Source organism: Oncorhynchus mykiss, chromosome 7 (genome assembly GCF_013265735.2).
Source record: "Oncorhynchus mykiss isolate Arlee chromosome 7, USDA_OmykA_1.1, whole genome shotgun sequence".
In the NCBI taxonomy this organism is placed as follows: domain Eukaryota; kingdom Metazoa; phylum Chordata; class Actinopteri; order Salmoniformes; family Salmonidae; genus Oncorhynchus; species Oncorhynchus mykiss.
In genome coordinates this window covers 90,091,146-90,111,628 of record NC_048571.1, presented here as the reverse complement: position 1 = coordinate 90,111,628, position 20,483 = coordinate 90,091,146, and the positions used below count along the sequence as shown (strand labels likewise).

Here is a 20,483-nt window from a genome sequence, read left to right as displayed (position 1 = left end):
TGTTGTTGTTATGGTGATACTATTTATCAACATTTCTACCTGTTGTTGTTATGGTGATACTATTTATCAACCTGTTGTTATGGTGATACTATTTATCAACTTTCTCCGTTGTTGTTGTGGTGATACTATTTATCAACCTTTATACCTGTTGTTGTTATGGTGATACTATGTATCAACCTTTCTACCTGTTGTTATGGTGATACTATTTATCAACCTTTCTACCTGTTGTTATGGTGATACTATGTATCAACCTGTCTACCTGTTGTTATTGTGATACTATTTATCAACCTGTCTACCTGTTGTTATTGTGATACTATTTATCAACCTTTCTACCTGTTGTTATGGTGATACTATTTATCAACCTGTCTACCAGTTGTTGTGGTGATACTATGTATCAACCTGTCTACCTGTTGTTATTGTGATACTATTTATCAACCTGTCTACCTGTTGTTGTTATGGTTATACTATTTATCAACCTTTCTACCTGTTGTTATGGTGATACTATTTATCAACCTGTCTACCTGTTGTTGTGGTGATACTATTTATCAACCTTTCTACCTGTTGTTATGGTGATACTATTTATCAACCTTTCTATCTGTTGTTATGGTGATACTATGTATCAACTTGTCTACCTGTTGTTGTTGTGGTGATACTATGTATCAACCTGTCTACCTGTTGTTGTTGTGGTGATACTATGTATCAACCTTTCTGCCTGTTGTTGTGATACTATTTATCAACTTTTCTACCTGTTGTTATGGTGATACTATTTATCAACCTGTCTACCTGTTGTTGTTATGGTGATACTATTTATCAACCTGTCTACCTGTTGTTGTTATGGTGATACTATTTATCAACCTGTCTACCTGTTGTTGTTATGGTGATACTATTTATCAACCTGTCTACCTGTTGTTGTTATGGTGATACTATTTATCAACCTTTCTACCTGTTGTTATGGTGATACTATTTATCAACCTGTCTACCTGTTGTTGTTATGGTGATACTATTTATCAACCTGTCTACCTGTTGTTGTTATGGTGATACTATTTATCAACCTTTCTACCTGTTGTTATGGTGATACTATGTATCAACCTGTCTATCTGTTCTTCATTATAGTGATACTATTTATCATTGTGCAGCTGCCTCTTCTCTTAAGTCCATGGATAACGTTTATCACAGTACCCTTCGTTTTATCACAGAGACAGATTTATTACTCATCACTGCATTCTTTACCAAAATGTTGTCTGGACCTCTTTAAAGTCAAGTAGATCACATCACTACGCTCTTCTTGTTTACAAAGCCCTGCTTCATAAGCTTCCGACTTACCTAACGTCACTGAAAATATTTAACATTTTAAGTTACCCGTTCACAAGGTTGGTTAACTTTGGCGACTCCTTCGGTGTCTACAGAGTTAGGTAAATCTGCCTTTCTTTTCCTTGCACCCTATGTTTGGAATAATCTCAAATACATTTTGATTGGATGCTGATTACAATCACTGAACACAACCACTGATCTCTGATTAAAACCACTGATCTCTGATTAAAACCACTGATCTCTGATTAAAACCACTGATCTCTGATTAAAACCACTGATCTCTGATTAAAACCACTGATTAAAACCACTGATCTCTGATTAAAACCACTGATCTCTGATTAAAACCACTGATCTCTGATTAAAACCACTGATTAAAACCACTGATTACTGATTACCACCACTGATTACCACCACTGATTATAACCACTGATTATAACCACTGATTACCACCACTGATTATAACCACTGATTACCACCACTGATTAAAACCACTGATTACCACCACTGATTATAACCACTGATTACCACCACTGATTATAACCACTGATTACCACCACTGATTATAACCACTGATTACCACCACTGATTAAAACCACTGATTAAAACCACTGATTATAACCACTGATTATAACCACTGATTATAACCACTGATCACTGATTATAACCACTGATTACCACCACTGATTAAAACCACTGATTACCACCACTGATTAAAACCACTGATTATAACCACTGATTATAACCACTGATTATAACCACTGATTATAACCACTGATTATAACCACTGATTATAACCACTGATTATAACCACTGATTATAACCACTGATTATAACCACTGATTATAACCACTGATTAAAACCACTGATTATAACCACTGATTATAACCACTGATTATAACCACTGATTATAACCACTGATTATAACCACTGATAATAACCACTGATAATAACCACAGATTATAACCACTGATTACAACCACTGATCACTGATTACCACCACTGATTACTGATTACAACCACTGATCTCTGATTACAACCACTGATCTCTTATTACAACCACTGTTCTCTGATTACTACCACTGATCTCTGATTACAACCACTGATCTCTGATTACTACCACTGATCTCTGATTACAACCACTGATCTCTGATTACAACCACTGATCTCTGATTACAACCACTGATCTCTGATTACAACAAATTATCTCTGATTACAACCACTGATCTCTGATTACAACCACTGATCTCTGATTACAACCACTGATCAGACTGCTTCAAAAGGACTAGGTAATTTAACTCAGACTTCAGTGTGTGTGCCTCTGTCCTGAACCTACTTGTTAAACAGGTTTAGTCCGATACGATAGTGTCTCTTCCTGATGATATCATTACTGAAGGCCGGTGAGTCCCAGCTGCTGCGTGTCTCTTTGTGATAGGTCTGTTTTCTGAGGGTCTGTTCTCTACTGGAGGATTCAGAGCTGCAGTTAATAGTGTCATTACTGTTAGATGTAGAGTTGATACTGTCATTGTCCCCATCTGAGAAGTCCGACTCTGACTTGCTCTGCCGGTTAGCCATCCCGTTGATCGCCAGGTGGGCCTCTAATGCACGTGGCCGGTAGCGGGGAGCATCCTCATCCCAGGAGGTTCCCTTGGGGGGCAGGCCACGGGGGTGAGACAAGGAGGGGTGAGGAGGGGGATGTTTGGGGCTGGCTTGCTGACTAATGGGCTGGCGATCGTAGGCTTTCTGTCTCTTCAGAATGGAGCGGTCGGAACGGTCACTGAGCTCCACAGAGCTGTCGCTGGGCGGCTCGATGGTCAGTAGCGGGAGACGGTCGACCCTAAGCCTCTGCTCCTGCTGCTTCAGGGAGGGTGTGCTGCGGCAGGAGGTGTCTGACCCCTGACCTTTATCATCCTTATGGACCAGAGACCAGGAGAGAGAACGCAAACGCAGCTCCGACTCTTTGGAGGAGGGCCGGTCTACCGATGGTAGGGGGGTGTAGGGGCGCTCTAGGGACTGAGACAGAGGGAGAGGAGAGTAGGTATGGTCCAGGGACTGGGACAGAGGGAGAGGAGAGTAGGAATGGTCCAGGGACTGAGACAGAGGGAGAGGAGGGGACAGCTCTTCCTCATCGATGTAGAGAGTCACATCGCTGTATGATGCTGACATCTCATCCAGTTTGTGGTGTTCCGCACTGCTGTGTGAGGAGGGTTTGACCTGGTAGGAGAACAGCTCTCTGTCTCGGTCTTTGTCCAGGTCAGGGTGTCCTCTACCCCCTTGCCTCGTCTCTCCTGGCCCCCCCTCCTCCCTGTGCAGACTCCTACTATTCAGAGCATCGTCTATCGACTCGGCCAGAGACTTGACCTGACGGGAGAACGCGTCCTCCAGCTCCGTTATAGCGTCAGTGAAGTCATCGTTCTGGGCCACCACAGGTGACTTCATAGTACCTGGGACCACACCCCCCAGGTCAGAGCTGCATTCTGATTGGACCAGGGCCCCCAGGTGTTTGGTTCCGTTGTCGGTGAGGAAGGACGACTGATGAACATTCTCAGGGCCTTCCAAGGAGAACTGCATCCTCATGCTGGACAGGACGATACGTCGGGACATGCGGTTCTCGGACATGGAACTGCGGAGACGTTTAAAGTTCTTGTTCATCTGATACTGGCGGAAGGCTGTCTGGATGGTGCGGGCCGCATGACGCGTTATGAAACGGCCTCCATACTTACGCTCCAGCATCTCCACCTGGAGGAGAGAGAGAAGACAATCAATCAACCAACCAATCAATCAACCAATCAATCAATCAACCAATCAATCGACAGCATGAGAAGTTTGGTTACCCCTTTACATGTTCATTTACATTACAAGCCATTTCAAATTACTATGTGACATACACTGAGTATACCAAAAATCCGGAACACCTTCCTATTATTGAGTTGCACCCCCCCTTTTGCCCTCAGAACAGTGTTGAAAGGGTTCCACAGGGATTCTGGCCCATGTTGACTCCAATGCTTCCCACAGTTGTGTCATGTTGGCTGGATGTCCTTTGAGTGGCGGACCATTCCTGATACACACGGAAACAGTTGAGCATGAACAACCCAACAGCGTTACAGTTCTTGATACAAATCGGTGCGCCTGGCACCTACCTCATTCAAAAGCAGTAAAATTGTTTGTCTTGCCCATTCCCCTCTGAATGGCACACATACACAATCCATGTGGAATTGTCTCAAGGCTTAAAAATCCTTCTTTAACCTTTCTCCTCCCCTTCATCTACACTGATTGAAGTTGATTTAACAGGTGACATCAACAAGGGATCATAGCCTTGACCTGGAGTCACCTGGTCAGTCTGTCATGAAAGGGCAGATGTTCTTAAAGTTTTGAATGCTCAGTATACATGCCCACACATTTAGGGGAATAACATAACCAGAAACAAATGAACAAACACATATAGAATCGATCTATAGTTCTGTAACACAGTAACACAGTAACACGATAACACAGTAGCATAGTAACAGTAACACAGTAGCACAGTAGCATAGTAGCATAGTAACACAGTAGCATAGTAACACAGTAGCATAGTAACACAGTAGCATAGTAACAGTAACACAGTAGCATAGTAACACAGTAGCATAGTAACACAGTAGCATAGTAACACAGTAGCATAGTAACACAGCAGCATAGTAACAGTAACACAGTAGCATAGTAACACAGTAGCATAGTAACACAGTAGCATAGTAACAGTAACACAGTAGCATAGTAACAGTAACACAGTAGCACAGTAGCATAGTAGCATAGTAACACAGTAGCATAGTAACACAGTAGCATAGTAACAGTAACACAGTAGCATAGTAACAGTAACACAGTAGCACAGTAACACAGTAGCATAGTAACACAGTAGCATAGTAACAGTAACACAGTAGCACAGTAACTGTAACACAGTAGCATAGTAACACAGTAGCACAGTAACACAGTAACACAGTAGCACAGTAACAGTAGCATAGTAACAGTAACACAGTAGCACAGTAACACAGTAGCATAGTAACACAGTAGCACAGTAACACAGTAGCATAGTAACTGTAACACAGTAGCATAGTAACTGTAACACAGTCACACGGTAACATGGTACACCATAGTAGGCATACTAAAGTTACACTTGTATTTGTATTTATTATGGATCCCCGTTAGTTCCTGCCAAGGCAGCAGCTAGTCTTCCTGGGGTTTATTATGGATCCCCATTAGTTCCTGTCAAGTCAGCAACTAGTCTTCCTGGGGTTTATTATGGATCCCATTAGTTCCTGCCAAGACAGCAGCTACTCTTCCTGGGGTTTATTATGGATCCCATTAGTTCCTGTCAAGTCAGCAGCTACTCTTCCTGGGGTTTATTATGGATCCCCATTAGTTCCTGTCAAGTCAGCAGCTACTCTTCCTGGGGTTTATTATGGATCCCATTAGTTCCTGCCAAGACAGCAGCTACTCTTCCTGGGGTTTATTATGGATCCCATTAGTTCCTGTCAAGACAGCAGCTACTCTGCCTGGGGTTTATTATGGATCCCATTAGTTCCTGCCAAGACAGCAGCTACTCTTCCTGGGGTTTATTATGGATCCCATTAGTTCCTGCCAAGACAGCAGCTACTCTTCCTGGGGTTTATTATGGATCCCATTAGTTCCTGTCAAGTCAGCAGCTACTCTTCCTGGGGTTTATTATGGATCCCATTAGTTCCTGCCAAGACAGCAGCTACTCTTCCTGGGGTTTATTATGGATCCCGTTAGTTCCTGCCAAGACAGCAGCTACTCTTCCTGGGGTTTATTATGGATCCCATTAGTTCCTGCCAAGACAGCAGCTACTCTTCCTGGGGTTTATTATGGATCCCATTAGTTCCTGTCAAGTCAGCAGCTACTCTTCCTGGGGTTTATTATGGATCCCCATTAGTTCCTGTCAAGTCAGCAGCTACTCTTCCTGGGGTTTATTATGGATCCCATTAGTTCCTGCCAAGACAGCAGCTACTCTTCCTGGGGTTTATTATGGATCCCATTAGTTCCTGTCAAGACAGCAGCTACTCTTCCTGGGGTTTATTATGGATCCCATTAGTTCCTGCCAAGACAGCAGCTACTCTTCCTGGGGTTTATTATGGATCCCATTAGTTCCTGCCAAGACAGCAGCTACTCTTCCTGGGGTTTATTATGGATCCCATTAGTTCCTGTCAAGTCAGCAGCTACTCTTCCTGGGGTTTATTATGGATCCCATTAGTTCCTGCCAAGACAGCAGCTACTCTTCCTGGGGTTTATTATGGATCCCATTAGTTCCTGCCAAGACAGCAGCTACTCTTCCTGGGGTTTATTATGGATCCCATTAGTTCCTGCCAAGACAGCAGCTACTCTTCCTGGGGTTTATTATGGATCCCATTAGTTCCTGTCAAGTCAGCAGCTACTCTTCCTGGGGTTTATTAGGGATCCCCATTAGTTCCTGCCAAGGCAGCAGCTACTCTTCCTGGGGTTTATTAAGGATCCCCATTAGTTCCTGTCAAGGCAGCAGCTACTCTTCATGGGGTTTATTATGGATCCCATTAGTTCCTGTCAAGTCAGCAGCTACTCTTCCTGGGGTTTATTAGGGATCCCCATTAGTTCCTGCCAAGGCAGCAGCTACTCTTCCTGGGGTTTATTAAGGATCCCCATTAGTTCCTGTCAAGGCAGCAGCTACTCTTCATGGGGTTTATTATGGATCCCCATTAGTTCCTGCCAAGGCAGCAGCTACTCTTCCTGGGGTTTATTATGGATCCCATTAGTTCCTGTCAAGGCAGCAGCTACTCTTCCTGTGGTTTATTATGGATCCCCATTAGTTCCTGCCAAGGCAGCAGCTACTCTTCCTGGGGTTTATTATGGATCCCATTAGTTCCTGTCAAGTCAGCAGCTAGTCTTCCTGGGGTTTATTATGGATCCCCATTAGTTCCTGTCAAGTCAGCAACTAGTCTTCCTGGGGTTTATTATGGATCCCATTAGTTCCTGCCAAGACAGCAGCTACTCTTCCTGGGGTTTATTATGGATCCCATTAGTTCCTGCCAAGACAGCAGCTACTCTTCCTGGGGTTTATTATGGATCCCATTAGTTCCTGCCAAGACAGCAGCTACTCTTCTTGGGGTTTATTATGGATCCCCATTAGTTCCTGCCAAGACAGCAGCTACTCTTCCTGGGGTTTATTATGGATCCCCATTAGTTCCTGCCAAGGCAGCAGCTAGTCTTCCTGTGGTTTATTATGAATCCCCATTAGTTCCTGTCAAGACAGCAGCTACTCTTCCTGGGGTTTATTATGGATCCCCATTAGTTCCTGTCAAGCCAGCAGCTACTCTTCCTGGGGTTTACTATGGATCCCCCATTAGTTCCTGCCAAGGCAGCAGCTACTCTTCCTGGGGTTTATTATGGATCCCCATTAGTTCCTGCCAAGGCATCAGCTACTCTTCCTGGGGTTTATTATGAATCCCCATTAGTTCCTGCCAGGGCAGCAGCTACTCTTCCTGAGGTTTATTATGGATCCCCATTAGTTCCTGCCAAGGCAGCAGCTACTCTTCCTGAGGTTTATTATGGATCCCCATTAGTTCCTGCCAAGGCAGCAGCTACTCTTCCTGGGGTTTATTATGGATCCCCCATTAGTTCCTGTCAAGGCAGCAGCTACTCTTCCTGGGGTTTATTATGGATCCCCATTAGTTCCTGTCAAGGCAGCAGCTACTCTTCCTGGGGTTTATTATGGATCCCCATTAGTTCCTGCCAGGGCAGCAGCTACTCTTCTTGGGGTTTATTATGGATCCCCATTAGTTCTTGCCAAGGCAGCAGCTATTCTTCCTGGGGTTTATTAAGGATCCCCATTAGTTCCTGTCAAGACAGCAGCTACTCTTCCTGGGGTTTATTATGGATCCCCATTAGTTCCTGCCAAGGCAGCAGCTACTCTTCCTGGGGTTTATTATGGATCCCATTAGTTCCTGTCAAGGCAGCAGCTACTCTTCCTGGGGTTTATTATGGATCCCCATTAGTTCCGGCAGAATTAAGGCATAACAGCCATTGCTGGCTATAATAGCCTATTGTTGTCTATTGCCTCTGAAATGGAGACAGCTGAGTGTACCGGTCCTCCAGAACTATTGCACTTTACTTATTTGTATTGCTTTACCTTTGTGCTGATGCTAATGTCAATCATTAGAACTGTATATATATATATTTGTACTGGTGGCTGTCAGCCCTATGACATTATGTACTAGTTAATTGTAGTCACTATAACTGTATCTTTGTAATGCAGGTAACTGTTAATGTTTTGTATGTTTCTTGTTGTTTTTAATGCTCCGCTGCTGCAAAACCAATTACCCTCTGGAACAAATCAAGTTGAAACTTGAACTTAAAAGTTATGCTCGTTTAAGTTTTGGACATGGAGTGCTTGTCGAATTGTGAATGAGAGATGGATGTAGTGTGTACAGCATGTTTAAAAAACAAAGCAGAGCTCGTGCTTTCTTGTGACTTTTAAAAAAATCATCATTGGAGTCCCATCATGCAGCCTTACAATGTATTGTACATCTAAACATATAGCCCAACGTTTGTAGAACAACTAAAGTTACATTAATAACTCTACATTAAGCATATAGTAATATCTATTTCTTTGTTAACCGCTCAACAAAGAATAGCTGTATGTGAGCACTCCATCAAATCGTTTGCCGAAAATATCCTTTATATTTTATTCAGCTGTGTTCAATTGTATTCTTCATACTATAAAATAATGCCACGGAATTCTAATCAAATCTAGTCTGATCGATGAACTAGTGTAGCCTACAGCCATATGGCACAGCCAGATCAGGACCTAACATCAGGACAACTCAGTATGCTATTCTGTTCTACTGAAATAGACTACATTTTCTTCATCTCATGTTTCTTTAGACCTTTCTAAAATAAATAAGGGATTTATTGTGACGGTGTAGGTAGACTATATTACATGGATTTATTGTGACGGTGTAGGTAGACTATATTACATGGATTTATTGTGACGGTGTAGGTAGACTATATTACATGGATTTATTGTGACGGTGTAGGTAGACTATATAACATGGATTTATTGTGACGGTGTAGGTAGACTATATAACATGGATTTATTGTGACGGTGTAGGTAGACTATATAACATGGATTTATTGTGACGGTGTAGGCAGACTATATTACATGGATTTATTGTGATGGTGTAGGTAGACTATATTACATGGGTTTATTGTGACGGTGTAGGTAGACTATATTACATGGATTTATTGTGATGGTGTAGGTAGACTATATTACATGGATTTATTGTGACCGTGTAGACTATATTACATGGATTTATTGTGATGGTGTAGGTAGAATATATTACATGGATTTATTGTGATGGTGTAGGTAGACTATATTACATGGATTTATTGTGATGGTGTAGGTAGACTATATTACATGGATTTATTGTGATGGTGTAGGTAGACTATATTACATGGATTTATTGTGATGGTGTAGGTAGACTATATTACATGGATTTATTGTGATGGTGTAGGGAAACTATATTACATGGATTTATTGTGATGGTGTAGGTAGACTATATTACATGGATTTATTGTGATGGTGTAGGTAGACTATATTACATGGATTTATTGTGATGGTGTAGGTAGACTATATTACATGGATTTATTGTGATGGTGTAGGTAGACTATATTACATGGATTTATTGTGACGGTGTAGACTATATTACATGGATTTATTGTGATGTGTAGGTAGCCTATATTACATGGATTTATTGTGATGTGTAGGTAGACTATATTACATGGATTTATTGTGATGGTCTAGGAAGCCTATATTACATGGATTTATTGTGACGATGTAGACTATATTAAATGGATTTACTGTGACGGAATAGACTATATTACATGGATTTATTGTGACGGTGTAGGTAGACTATATTACATGGATTTATTGTGACAGTGTAGACTATATTACATGGATTTATCGTGATGGTGTAGGTAGACTATATTACATGGATTTATTGTGATGGTGTAGGTAGACTATATTACATGGATTTATTGTGATGGTGTAGGTAGACTATATTACATGGATTTATTGTGATGGTGTAGGTAGACTATGTTACATGGATTTATTGTGATGGTGTAGGTAGACTATATAACATGGATTTATTGTGATGGTGTAGGTAGACTATATTACATAGATTTATTGTGATGGTGTAGGTAGACTATATTACATGGATTTATTGTGATGGTGTAGGCTATATTACATGGATTTATTGTGACGGTGTAGACTATATTACAAGGATTTATTGTGACGGTGTAGACTATATTACATGGATTTATTGTGATGGTGTAGGTAGACTATATTACATGGATTTATTGTGATGGTGTAGGTAGACTATATTACATGGATTTATTGTGATGGTGTAGGTAGACTATATTACATGGATTTATTGTGATGGTGTAGGCAGACTATATTACATGGATTTATTGTGATGGTGTAGGTAGACTATATTACATGGATTTATTGTGATGGTTTAGGTAGACTATATTACATGGATTTATTGTGATGGTGTAGGTAGACTATATTACATGGATTTATTGTGATGGTGTAGGTAGACTATATTACATGGATTTATTGTGATGGTGTAGGTAGACTATATTACATGGATTTATTGTGATGGTGTAGGTAGACTATATTACATGGATTTATTGTGATGGTGTAGGGAAACTATATTACATGGATTTATTGTGATGGTGTAGGTAGACTATATTACATGGATTTATTGTGATGGTGTAGGTAGACTATATTACATGGATTTATTGTGATGGTGTAGGTAGACTATATTACATGGATTTATTGTGACGGTGTAGGTAGACTATATTACATGGATTTATTGTGACGGTGTAGACTATATTACATGGATTTATTGTGATGGTGTAGGTAGCCTATATTACATGGATTTATTGTGATGTGTAGGTAGACTATATTACATGGATTTATTGTGATGGTCTAGGAAGCCTATATTACATGGATTTATTGTGACGATGTAGACTATATTAAATGGATTTATTGTGACGGTGTAGACTATATTACATGGATTTATTGTGACGGTGTAGGTAGACTATATAACATGGATTTATTGTGACGGTGTAGGTAGACTATATAACATGGATTTATTGTGACGGTGTAGGTAGACTATATAACATGGATTTATTGTGACGGTGTAGGCAGACTATATTACATGGATTTATTGTGATGGTGTAGGTAGACTATATTACATGGGTTTATTGTGACGGTGTAGGTAGACTATATTACATGGATTTATTGTGATGGTGTAGGTAGACTATATTACATGGATTTATTGTGACCGTGTAGACTATATTACATGGATTTATTGTGATGGTGTAGGTAGAATATATTACATGGATTTATTGTGATGGTGTAGGTAGACTATATTACATGGATTTATTGTGATGGTGTAGGTAGACTATATTACATGGATTTATTGTGATGGTGTAGGTAGACTATATTACATGGATTTATTGTGATGGTGTAGGTAGACTATATTACATGGATTTATTGTGATGGTGTAGGTAGACTATATTACATGGATTTATTGTGATGGTGTAGGTAGACTATATTACATGGATTTATTGTGATGGTGTAGGGAAACTATATTACATGGATTTATTGTGATGGTGTAGGTAGACTATATTACATGGATTTATTGTGATGGTGTAGGTAGACTATATTACATGGATTTATTGTGACGGTGTAGACTATATTACATGGATTTATTGTGATGTGTAGGTAGCCTATATTACATGGATTTATTGTGATGTGTAGGTAGACTATATTACATGGATTTATTGTGATGGTCTAGGAAGCCTATATTACATGGATTTATTGTGACGATGTAGACTATATTAAATGGATTTATTGTGACGGAATAGACTATATTACATGGATTTATTGTGACGGTGTAGGTAGACTATATTACATGGATTTATTGTGACAGTGTAGACTATATTACATGGATTTATCGTGATGGTGTAGGTAGACTATATTACATGGATTTATTGTGATGGTGTAGGTAGACTATATTACATGGATTTATTGTGATGGTGTAGGTAGACTATATTACATGGATTTATTGTGATGGTGTAGGTAGACTATGTTACATGGATTTATTGTGATGGTGTAGGTAGACTATATAACATGGATTTATTGTGATGGTGTAGGTAGACTATATTACATAGATTTATTGTGATGGTGTAGGTAGACTATATTACATGGATTTATTGTGATGGTGTAGGCTATATTACATGGATTTATTGTGACGGTGTAGACTATATTACAAGGATTTATTGTGACGGTGTAGACTATATTACATGGATTTATTGTGATGGTGTAGGTAGACTATATTACATGGATTTATTGTGATGGTGTAGGTAGACTATATTACATGGATTTATTGTGATGGTGTAGGTAGACTATATTACATGGATTTATTGTGATGGTGTAGGCAGACTATATTACATGGATTTATTGTGATGGTGTAGGTAGACTATATTACATGGATTTATTGTGATGGTTTAGGTAGACTATATTACATGGATTTATTGTGACGGTGTAGGTAGACTATATTACATGGATTTATTGTGATGGTGTAGGTAGACTATATTACATGGATTTATTGTGATGGTGTAGGTAGACTATATTACATGGATTTATTGTGATGGTGTAGGTAGACTATATTACATGGATTTATTGTGATGGTGTAGGGAAACTATATTACATGGATTTATTGTGATGGTGTAGGTAGACTATATTACATGGATTTATTGTGATGGTGTAGGTAGACTATATTACATGGATTTATTGTGATGGTGTAGGTAGACTATATTACATGGATTTATTGTGACGGTGTAGGTAGACTATATTACATGGATTTATTGTGACGGTGTAGACTATATTACATGGATTTATTGTGATGGTGTAGGTAGCCTATATTACATGGATTTATTGTGATGTGTAGGTAGACTATATTACATGGATTTATTGTGATGGTCTAGGAAGCCTATATTACATGGATTTATTGTGACGATGTAGACTATATTAAATGGATTTATTGTGACGGTGTAGACTATATTACATGGATTTATTGTGACGGTGTAGGTAGACTATATTACATGGATTTATTGTGACCGTGTAGACTATATTACATGGATTTATTGTGATGGTGTAGGTAGACTATATTACATGGATTTATTGTGATGGTGTAGGTAGACTATATTACATGGATTTATTGTGATGGTGTAGGTAGACTATATTACATGGATTTATTGTGATGGTGTAGGTAGACTATGTTACATGGATTTATTGTGATGGTGTAGGTAGACTATATTACATGGATTTATTGTGATGGTGTAGGTAGACTATATTACATGGATTTATTGTGATGGTGTAGGTAGACTATATTACATGGATTTATTGTGATGGTGTAGGCTATATTACATGGATTTATTGTGACGGTGTAGACTATATTACAAGGATTTATTGTGACGGTGTAGACTATATTACATGGATTTATTGTGATGGTGTAGGTAGACTATATTACAAGGATTTATTGTGATGGTGTAGGTAGACTATATTACATGGATTTATTGTGATGGTGTAGGTAGACTATATTACAAGGATTTATTGTGATGTGTAGGTAGACTATATTACATGGATTTATTGTGACGGTGTAGACTATATTACATGGATTTATTGTGACGGTGTAGACTATATTACATGGATTTATTGTGATGGTGTACACTATATTACATGGATTTATTGTGATTGTGTAGGTAGACTATATTACATGGATTTATTGTGACGGTGTAGACTATATTACATGGATTTATTGTGACGGTGTAGACTATATTACATGGATTTATTGTGATGGTGTAGGTAGACTATATTACGTGGATTTATTGTGATGGTGTAGACTATATTACATGGATTTATTGTGATGGTGTAGGTAGACTATATTACATGGATTTATTGTGATGGTGTAGACTATATTACATGGATTTATTGTGATGGTGTAGACTATATTACATGGATTTATTGTGACGGTGTAGGTAGACTATATTACATGGATTTATTGTGATGGTGTAGACTATATTACATGGATTTATTGTGATGGTGTAGGTAGACTATATTACATGGATTTATTGTGACGGTGTAGACTATATTACATGGATTTATTGTGATGGTGTAGGTAGACTATATTACATGGATTTATTGTGATGGTGTAGGTAGACTATATTACATGGATTTATTGTGATGGTGTAGACTATATTACATGGATTTATTGTGATGGTGTAGACTATATTACATGGATTTATTGTGATGGTGTAGGTAGACTATATTACATGGATTTATTGTGATGGTGTAGACTATATTACATGGATTTATTGTGATGGTGTAGGTAGACTATATTACATGAATGTATTAGACTTGCTCAAATGTAGATGCATCAGTGGCTTGTACGTTGTGTGTGGAAGCCAGGAGTTGCTGAATGTGTTTATGTTAATTAACGGACAAATACCATGAGAACGGCAGTTATATAATTGACAATCACCGGCTGACCAAATTTCATGACCTCTACAGGCCTAGGTACAACCCATCTGACTTTACCTCCTTTTCTTGGTCGTCATGGAAACTAGTTGAACTCCAGAGTCTGAGTGGTGTGGCCCTGAGTAAGTTACACCCTACCCACTGACTATCTAGTTAACTAGCACTGCCTCTCCCTGAGCTAGAGTCAGTGGGTAGGGAGTAACTATCTAGTTAACTAGCACTGCCTCTCCCTGAGCTAGAGTCAGTGGGTAGGGAGTAACTATCTAGTTAACTAGCACAGCCTCTCCCTGAGCTAGAGTCAGTGGGTAGGGGGTAACTATCTAGTTAACTAGCACTGCTCTCTCCCTCTACTGGTCCTATGTGTGCTATACCGTGCCATGTGTTCCCTACCTTTTTGTCCTGTAGGTCGGCTGACAGCTCATAGCTCTCAGACAGGGATCGGGAGCATTTGATTGCCTCCTCCTCGGCCTGCTTCCTGAGGATGGACTGGTTGTGCTGCAGCTTGGGTCGTCGTGACTGTGGTTGCCCTGGTAACACCACGTGGCTGAAGAGATGTCCACTGTCGAAGCGGTCCTGCCCAGTACCGTCTACACTGTGGATTAGAGGGATGCCTCGACTGTATTGGTCTAAAGACCCGCCCACCTCGTAGGCGCAAGCCTCCTCACCTTCCACACTGCAGGGAGAAGAGAGAGAGATCTGTTAGATCACAAGCCTCCTCACCTTCCAAACTGCAGGGAGGAGAGAGTGATCTGTTAGATCACGAGCCTCCTCACCTTCCACACTGCAGGGAAAGAGAGAGAGAGATCTGTTAGATCACAAGCCTCCTCACCTTCCACACTGCAGGGAGGAGAGAGAGATCTGTTAGATCACAAGCCTCCTCACCTTCCACACTGCAGGGAGGAGAGAGAGATCTGTTAGATCACAAGCCTCCTCACCTTCCACACTGCAGGGAGGAGAGAGAGAGATCTGTTAGATCACGAGCCTCCTCACCTTCCACACTGCAGGGAAAGAGAGAGAGATCTGTTAGATCACGAGCCTGACCAAGACATTCAATTAAAGGAGCAGTGGTTTTCTATTTCCTTCAGATGATTAGTTCCTGGCACCTGGGGACAATTTTACCCCTATTGTACACAAACGTTCTAGGCAAAGCTCTGCCGGTCTCACAACAATGGTTAACAACAGAAAATGAAAAAAATGTCTCTAGTCAATAAACCCCATGTACTGTACAGTACCACAGTGGAATGCCAGTGTTAGTAAGGTACTGTACCACAGTGGAATGCCAGTGTTAGTAAGGTACTGTACCAGAGTGGAATGCCAGTGTTAGTAAGGTACTGTACCAGAGTGGAATGCCAATGTTAGTAAGGTACTGTACCAGAGTGGAATGACAGTGTGAGTAAGGTACTGTACTGTACCACAGTGGAATGCCAGTGTTAGTAAGGTACTGTACCACAGTGGAATGCCAGTGTTAGTAAGGTACTGTACTGTACCACAGTGGAATGCCAGTGTTAGTAAGGTACTGTACTGTACCACAGTGGAATGCCAGTGTTAGTAAGGTACTGTACTGTACCACAGTGGAATGCCAGTGTTAGTAAGGAACTGTACCTCAGTGGAATGCTAGTGTTAGTAAGGAACTGTACCACAGTGGAATGCCAGTGGTAGTAAGGTGCTGTACCACAGTGGAATGCCAGTGTTAGTAAGGTATTGTACCACAGTGGAATGCCAGTGTTAGTAAGGTACTGTACCACAGTGGAATGCCAGTGTTAGTAAGGAACTGTACCACAGTGGAATGCCAGTGTTAGTAAGGAACTGTACTACAGTGGAATGCCAGTGTTAGTATGGTACTGTACTTTACAACAGTGGAATGCAAGTGTTAGTATGGTACTGTACTTTACCATAGTGGAATGCCAGTGTTAGTAAGGTACTGTACTGTACCACAGTGGAATGCCAGTGTTAGTAAGGTGCTGTACCACAGTGGAATGCCAGTGGTAGTAAGGTATTGTACCACAGTGGAATGCCAGTGTTAGTAAGGTACTGTACCACAGTGGAATGCCAGTGTTAGTATGGTACTGTACTTTACAACAGTGGAATGCCAGTGTTAGTAAGGAACTGTACCACAGTGGAATGCCAGTGTTAGTAAGGAACTGTACCTCAGTGGAATGCTAGTGTTAGTAAGGAACTGTACCACAGTGGAATGCCAGTGGTAGTAAGGTGCTGTACCACAGTGGAATGCCAGTGTTAGTAAGGTATTGTACCACAGTGGAATGCCAGTGTTAGTAAGGTACTGTACCACAGTGGAATGCCAGTGTTAGTAAGGAACTGTACCACAGTGGAATGCCAGTGTTAGTAAGGAACTGTACCACAGTGGAATGCCAGTGTTAGTAAGGAACTGTACTACAGTGGAATGCCAGTGTTAGTATGGTACTGTACTTTACAACAGTGGAATGCAAGTGTTAGTATGGTACTGTACTTTACCATAGTGGAATGCCAGTGTTAGTAAGGTACTGTACCACAGTGGAATGCCAGTGTTAAGAAGGAACTGTACCACAGTGGAATGCCAGTGTTAGTAAGGAACTGTACCACAGTGGAATGCCAGTGTTAGTAAGGTACTGTACCACAGTGGAATGCCAGTGTTAGTAAGGAACTGTACCACAGTGGAATGCCAGTGTTAGTAAGGTACTGTACCACAGTGGAATGCCAGTGTTAGTAAGGTACTGTACCACAGTGGAATTCCAGTGTTAGTAAGGTGCTGTACCACAGTGGAATGCCAGTGTTAGTAAGGTATTGTACCACAGTGGAATGCCAGTGGTAGTGAGGTATTGTACCACAGTGGAATGCAAGTGGTAGTAAGGCATTGTACCACAGTGGAATGCCAGTGTTAGTAAGGTACTGTACCACAGTGGAATGCCAGTGTTAGTAAGGAACTGTACCACAGTGGAATGCCAGTGTTAGTAAGGAACTGTACCACAGTGGAATGCCAGTGTTAGTAAGGAACTGTACCACAGTGGAATGCCAGTGTTGGTAAGGAATTGTACCACAGTGGAATGCCAGTGTTAGTAAGGAACTGTACCACAGTGGAATGCCAGTGTTAGTAAGGAACTGTACCACAGTGGAATGCCAGTGTTAGTAAGGAACTGTACCACAGTGGAATGCCAGTGTTAGTAAGGAACTGTACCACAGTGGAATGCCAGTGTTAGTAAGGTACTGTACCACAGTGGAATGCCAGTGTTAGTAAGGAACTGTACCACAGTGGAATGCCAGTGTTGGTAAGGAACTGTACCACAGTGGAATGCCAGTGTTAGTAAGGAACTGTACCACAGTGGAATGCCAGTGTTAGTAAGGAACTGTACCACAGTGGAATGCCAGTGTTAGTAAGGAACTGTACCACAGTGGAATGCCAGTGTTAGTAAGGAACTGTACCACAGTGGAATGCCAGTGTTAGTAAGGAACTGTACCACAGTGGAATGCCAGTGTCAGTAAGGAACTGTACCACAGTGGAATGCCAGTGTTAGTAAGGAACTGTACCACAGTGGAATGCCAGTGTTAGTAAGGTACTGTACTGTACCACAGTGGAATGCCAGAGTTAGTAAGGTACTGTAATGCACCACAGTGGAATGCCAGTGTTAGTAAGGTGCTGTACCACAGTGGAATGCCAGTGGTAGTAAGGTATTGTACCACAGTGGAATGCCAGTGTTAGTAAGGAACTGTACCACAGTGGAATGCCAGTGTTAGTAAGGAACTGTACCACAGTGGAATGCCAGTGTTAGTAAGGAACTGTACCACAGTGGAATGCCAGTGTTAGTAAGGTGCTGTACCACAGTGTAATGCCAGTGTTAGTAAGGTACTGTACCACATTGGAATGCCAGTGCTAGTAAGGTACTGTACCACAGTGGAATGCCAGTGTTAGTAAGGTACTGTACCACAGTGGAATGCCAGTGTTAGTAAGGTACTGTACCACAGTGGAATGCCAGTGTTAGTAAGGTACTGTACCACAGTGGAATGCCAGTGTTAGTAAGGTATTGTACCACAGTGGAATGCCAGTGTTAGTAAGGTACTGTACCACAGTGGAATGCCAGTGTTAGTAAGGTACTGTACCACAGTGGAATGCCAGTGTTGGTAAGGAACTGTACCACAGTGGAATGCCAGTGTTAGTAAGGAACTGTACCACAGTGGAATGCCAGTGTTAGTAAGGAACTGTACCACAGTGGAATGCCAGTGTTAGTAAGGAACTGTACCACAGTGGAATGCCAGTGTTAGTAAGGAACTGTACCACAGTGGAATGCCAGTGTTAGTAAGGAACTGTACCACAGTGGAATGCCAGTGTCAGTAAGGAACTGTACCACAGTGGAATGCCAGTGTTAGTAAGGAACTGTACCACAGTGGAATGCCAGTGTTAGTAAGGTACTGTACTGTACCACAGTGGAATGCCAGAGTTAGTAAGGTACTGTAATGCACCACAGTGGGATGCCAGTGTTAGTAAGGTGCTGTACCACAGTGGAATGCCAGTGTTAGTAAGGTACTGTACCACAGTGGAATGCCAGTGTTAGTAAGGTATTGTACCACAGTGGAATGCCAGTGTTAGTAAGGTACTGTACCACAGTGGAATTCCAGTGTTAGTAAGGTGCTGTACCACAGTGTAATGCCAGTGTTAGTAAGGTACTGTACCACATTGGAATGCCAGTGCTAGTAAGGTACTGTACCACAGTGGAATGCCAGTGTTAGTAAGGTATTGTACCACAGTGGAATGCCAGTGTTAGTAAGGAACTGTACCACAGTGGAATGCCAGTGTTAGTAAGGAACTGTACCACAGTGGAATGCCAGTGTTAGTAAGGAACTGTACCACAGTGGAATGCCAGTGTTAGTAAGGTGCTGTACCACAGTGTAATGCCAGTGTTAGTAAGGTACTGTACCACATTGGAATGCCAGTGCTAGTAAGGTACTGTACCACAGTGGAATGCCAGTGTTAGTAAGGTACTGTACCACAGTGGAATGCCAGTGTTAGTAAGGTACTGTACCACAGTGGAATGCCAGTGTTAGTAAGGTACTGTACCACAGTGGAATGCCAGTGTTAGTAAGGTATTGTACCACAGTGGAATGCCAGTGTTAGTAAGGTACTGTACCACAGTGGAATGCCAGTGTTAGTAAGGTACTGTACCACAGTGGAATGCCAGTGTTAGTAAGGTATTGTACCACAGTGGAATGCCAGTGTTAGTAAGGTACTGTACCACAGTGGAATTCCAGTGTTAGTAAGGTGCTGTACCACAGTGGAATGCCAGTGTTAGTAAGGTACTGTACCACAGTGGAATGCCAGTGTTAATAAGGTATTGTACCACAGTGGAATGCAAGTGGTAGTAAGGTATTGTACCACAGTGGAATGCCAGTGTTAGTAAGGTACTGTACCACAGTGGAATTCCAGTGTTAGTAAGGTGCTGTACCACAGTGGAATGCCAGTGTTAGTAAGGTACTGTACCACAGTGGAATGCCAGTGTTAATAAGGTATTGTACCACAGTGGAATGCCAGTGTTAGTAAGGTATTGTACCACAGTGG

At 41.1% G+C, this 20,483-nt stretch overlaps 1 protein-coding gene across 1 annotated transcript in view; it reads right to left on the bottom strand.

The window, feature by feature from the left end:
• The window catches only part of iqsec1b (IQ motif and Sec7 domain ArfGEF 1b), a 66,627-nt gene extending 51,020 nt beyond the window's left edge, over positions 1-15,607 (bottom strand). The window contains exons 1-2 of the mRNA XM_036984364.1: positions 15,329-15,607; positions 2,645-4,047 (exon numbers count right to left, since the gene is read on the bottom strand). Of these exons, the coding sequence (XP_036840259.1) occupies positions 2,645-4,041 (1,397 nt within the window). The 5' untranslated portion in view covers positions 4,042-4,047; positions 15,329-15,607. The remainder of the gene's footprint in view (positions 1-2,644; positions 4,048-15,328) is intronic.
• Between the last annotated feature and the right edge of the window lie 4,876 nt (positions 15,608-20,483).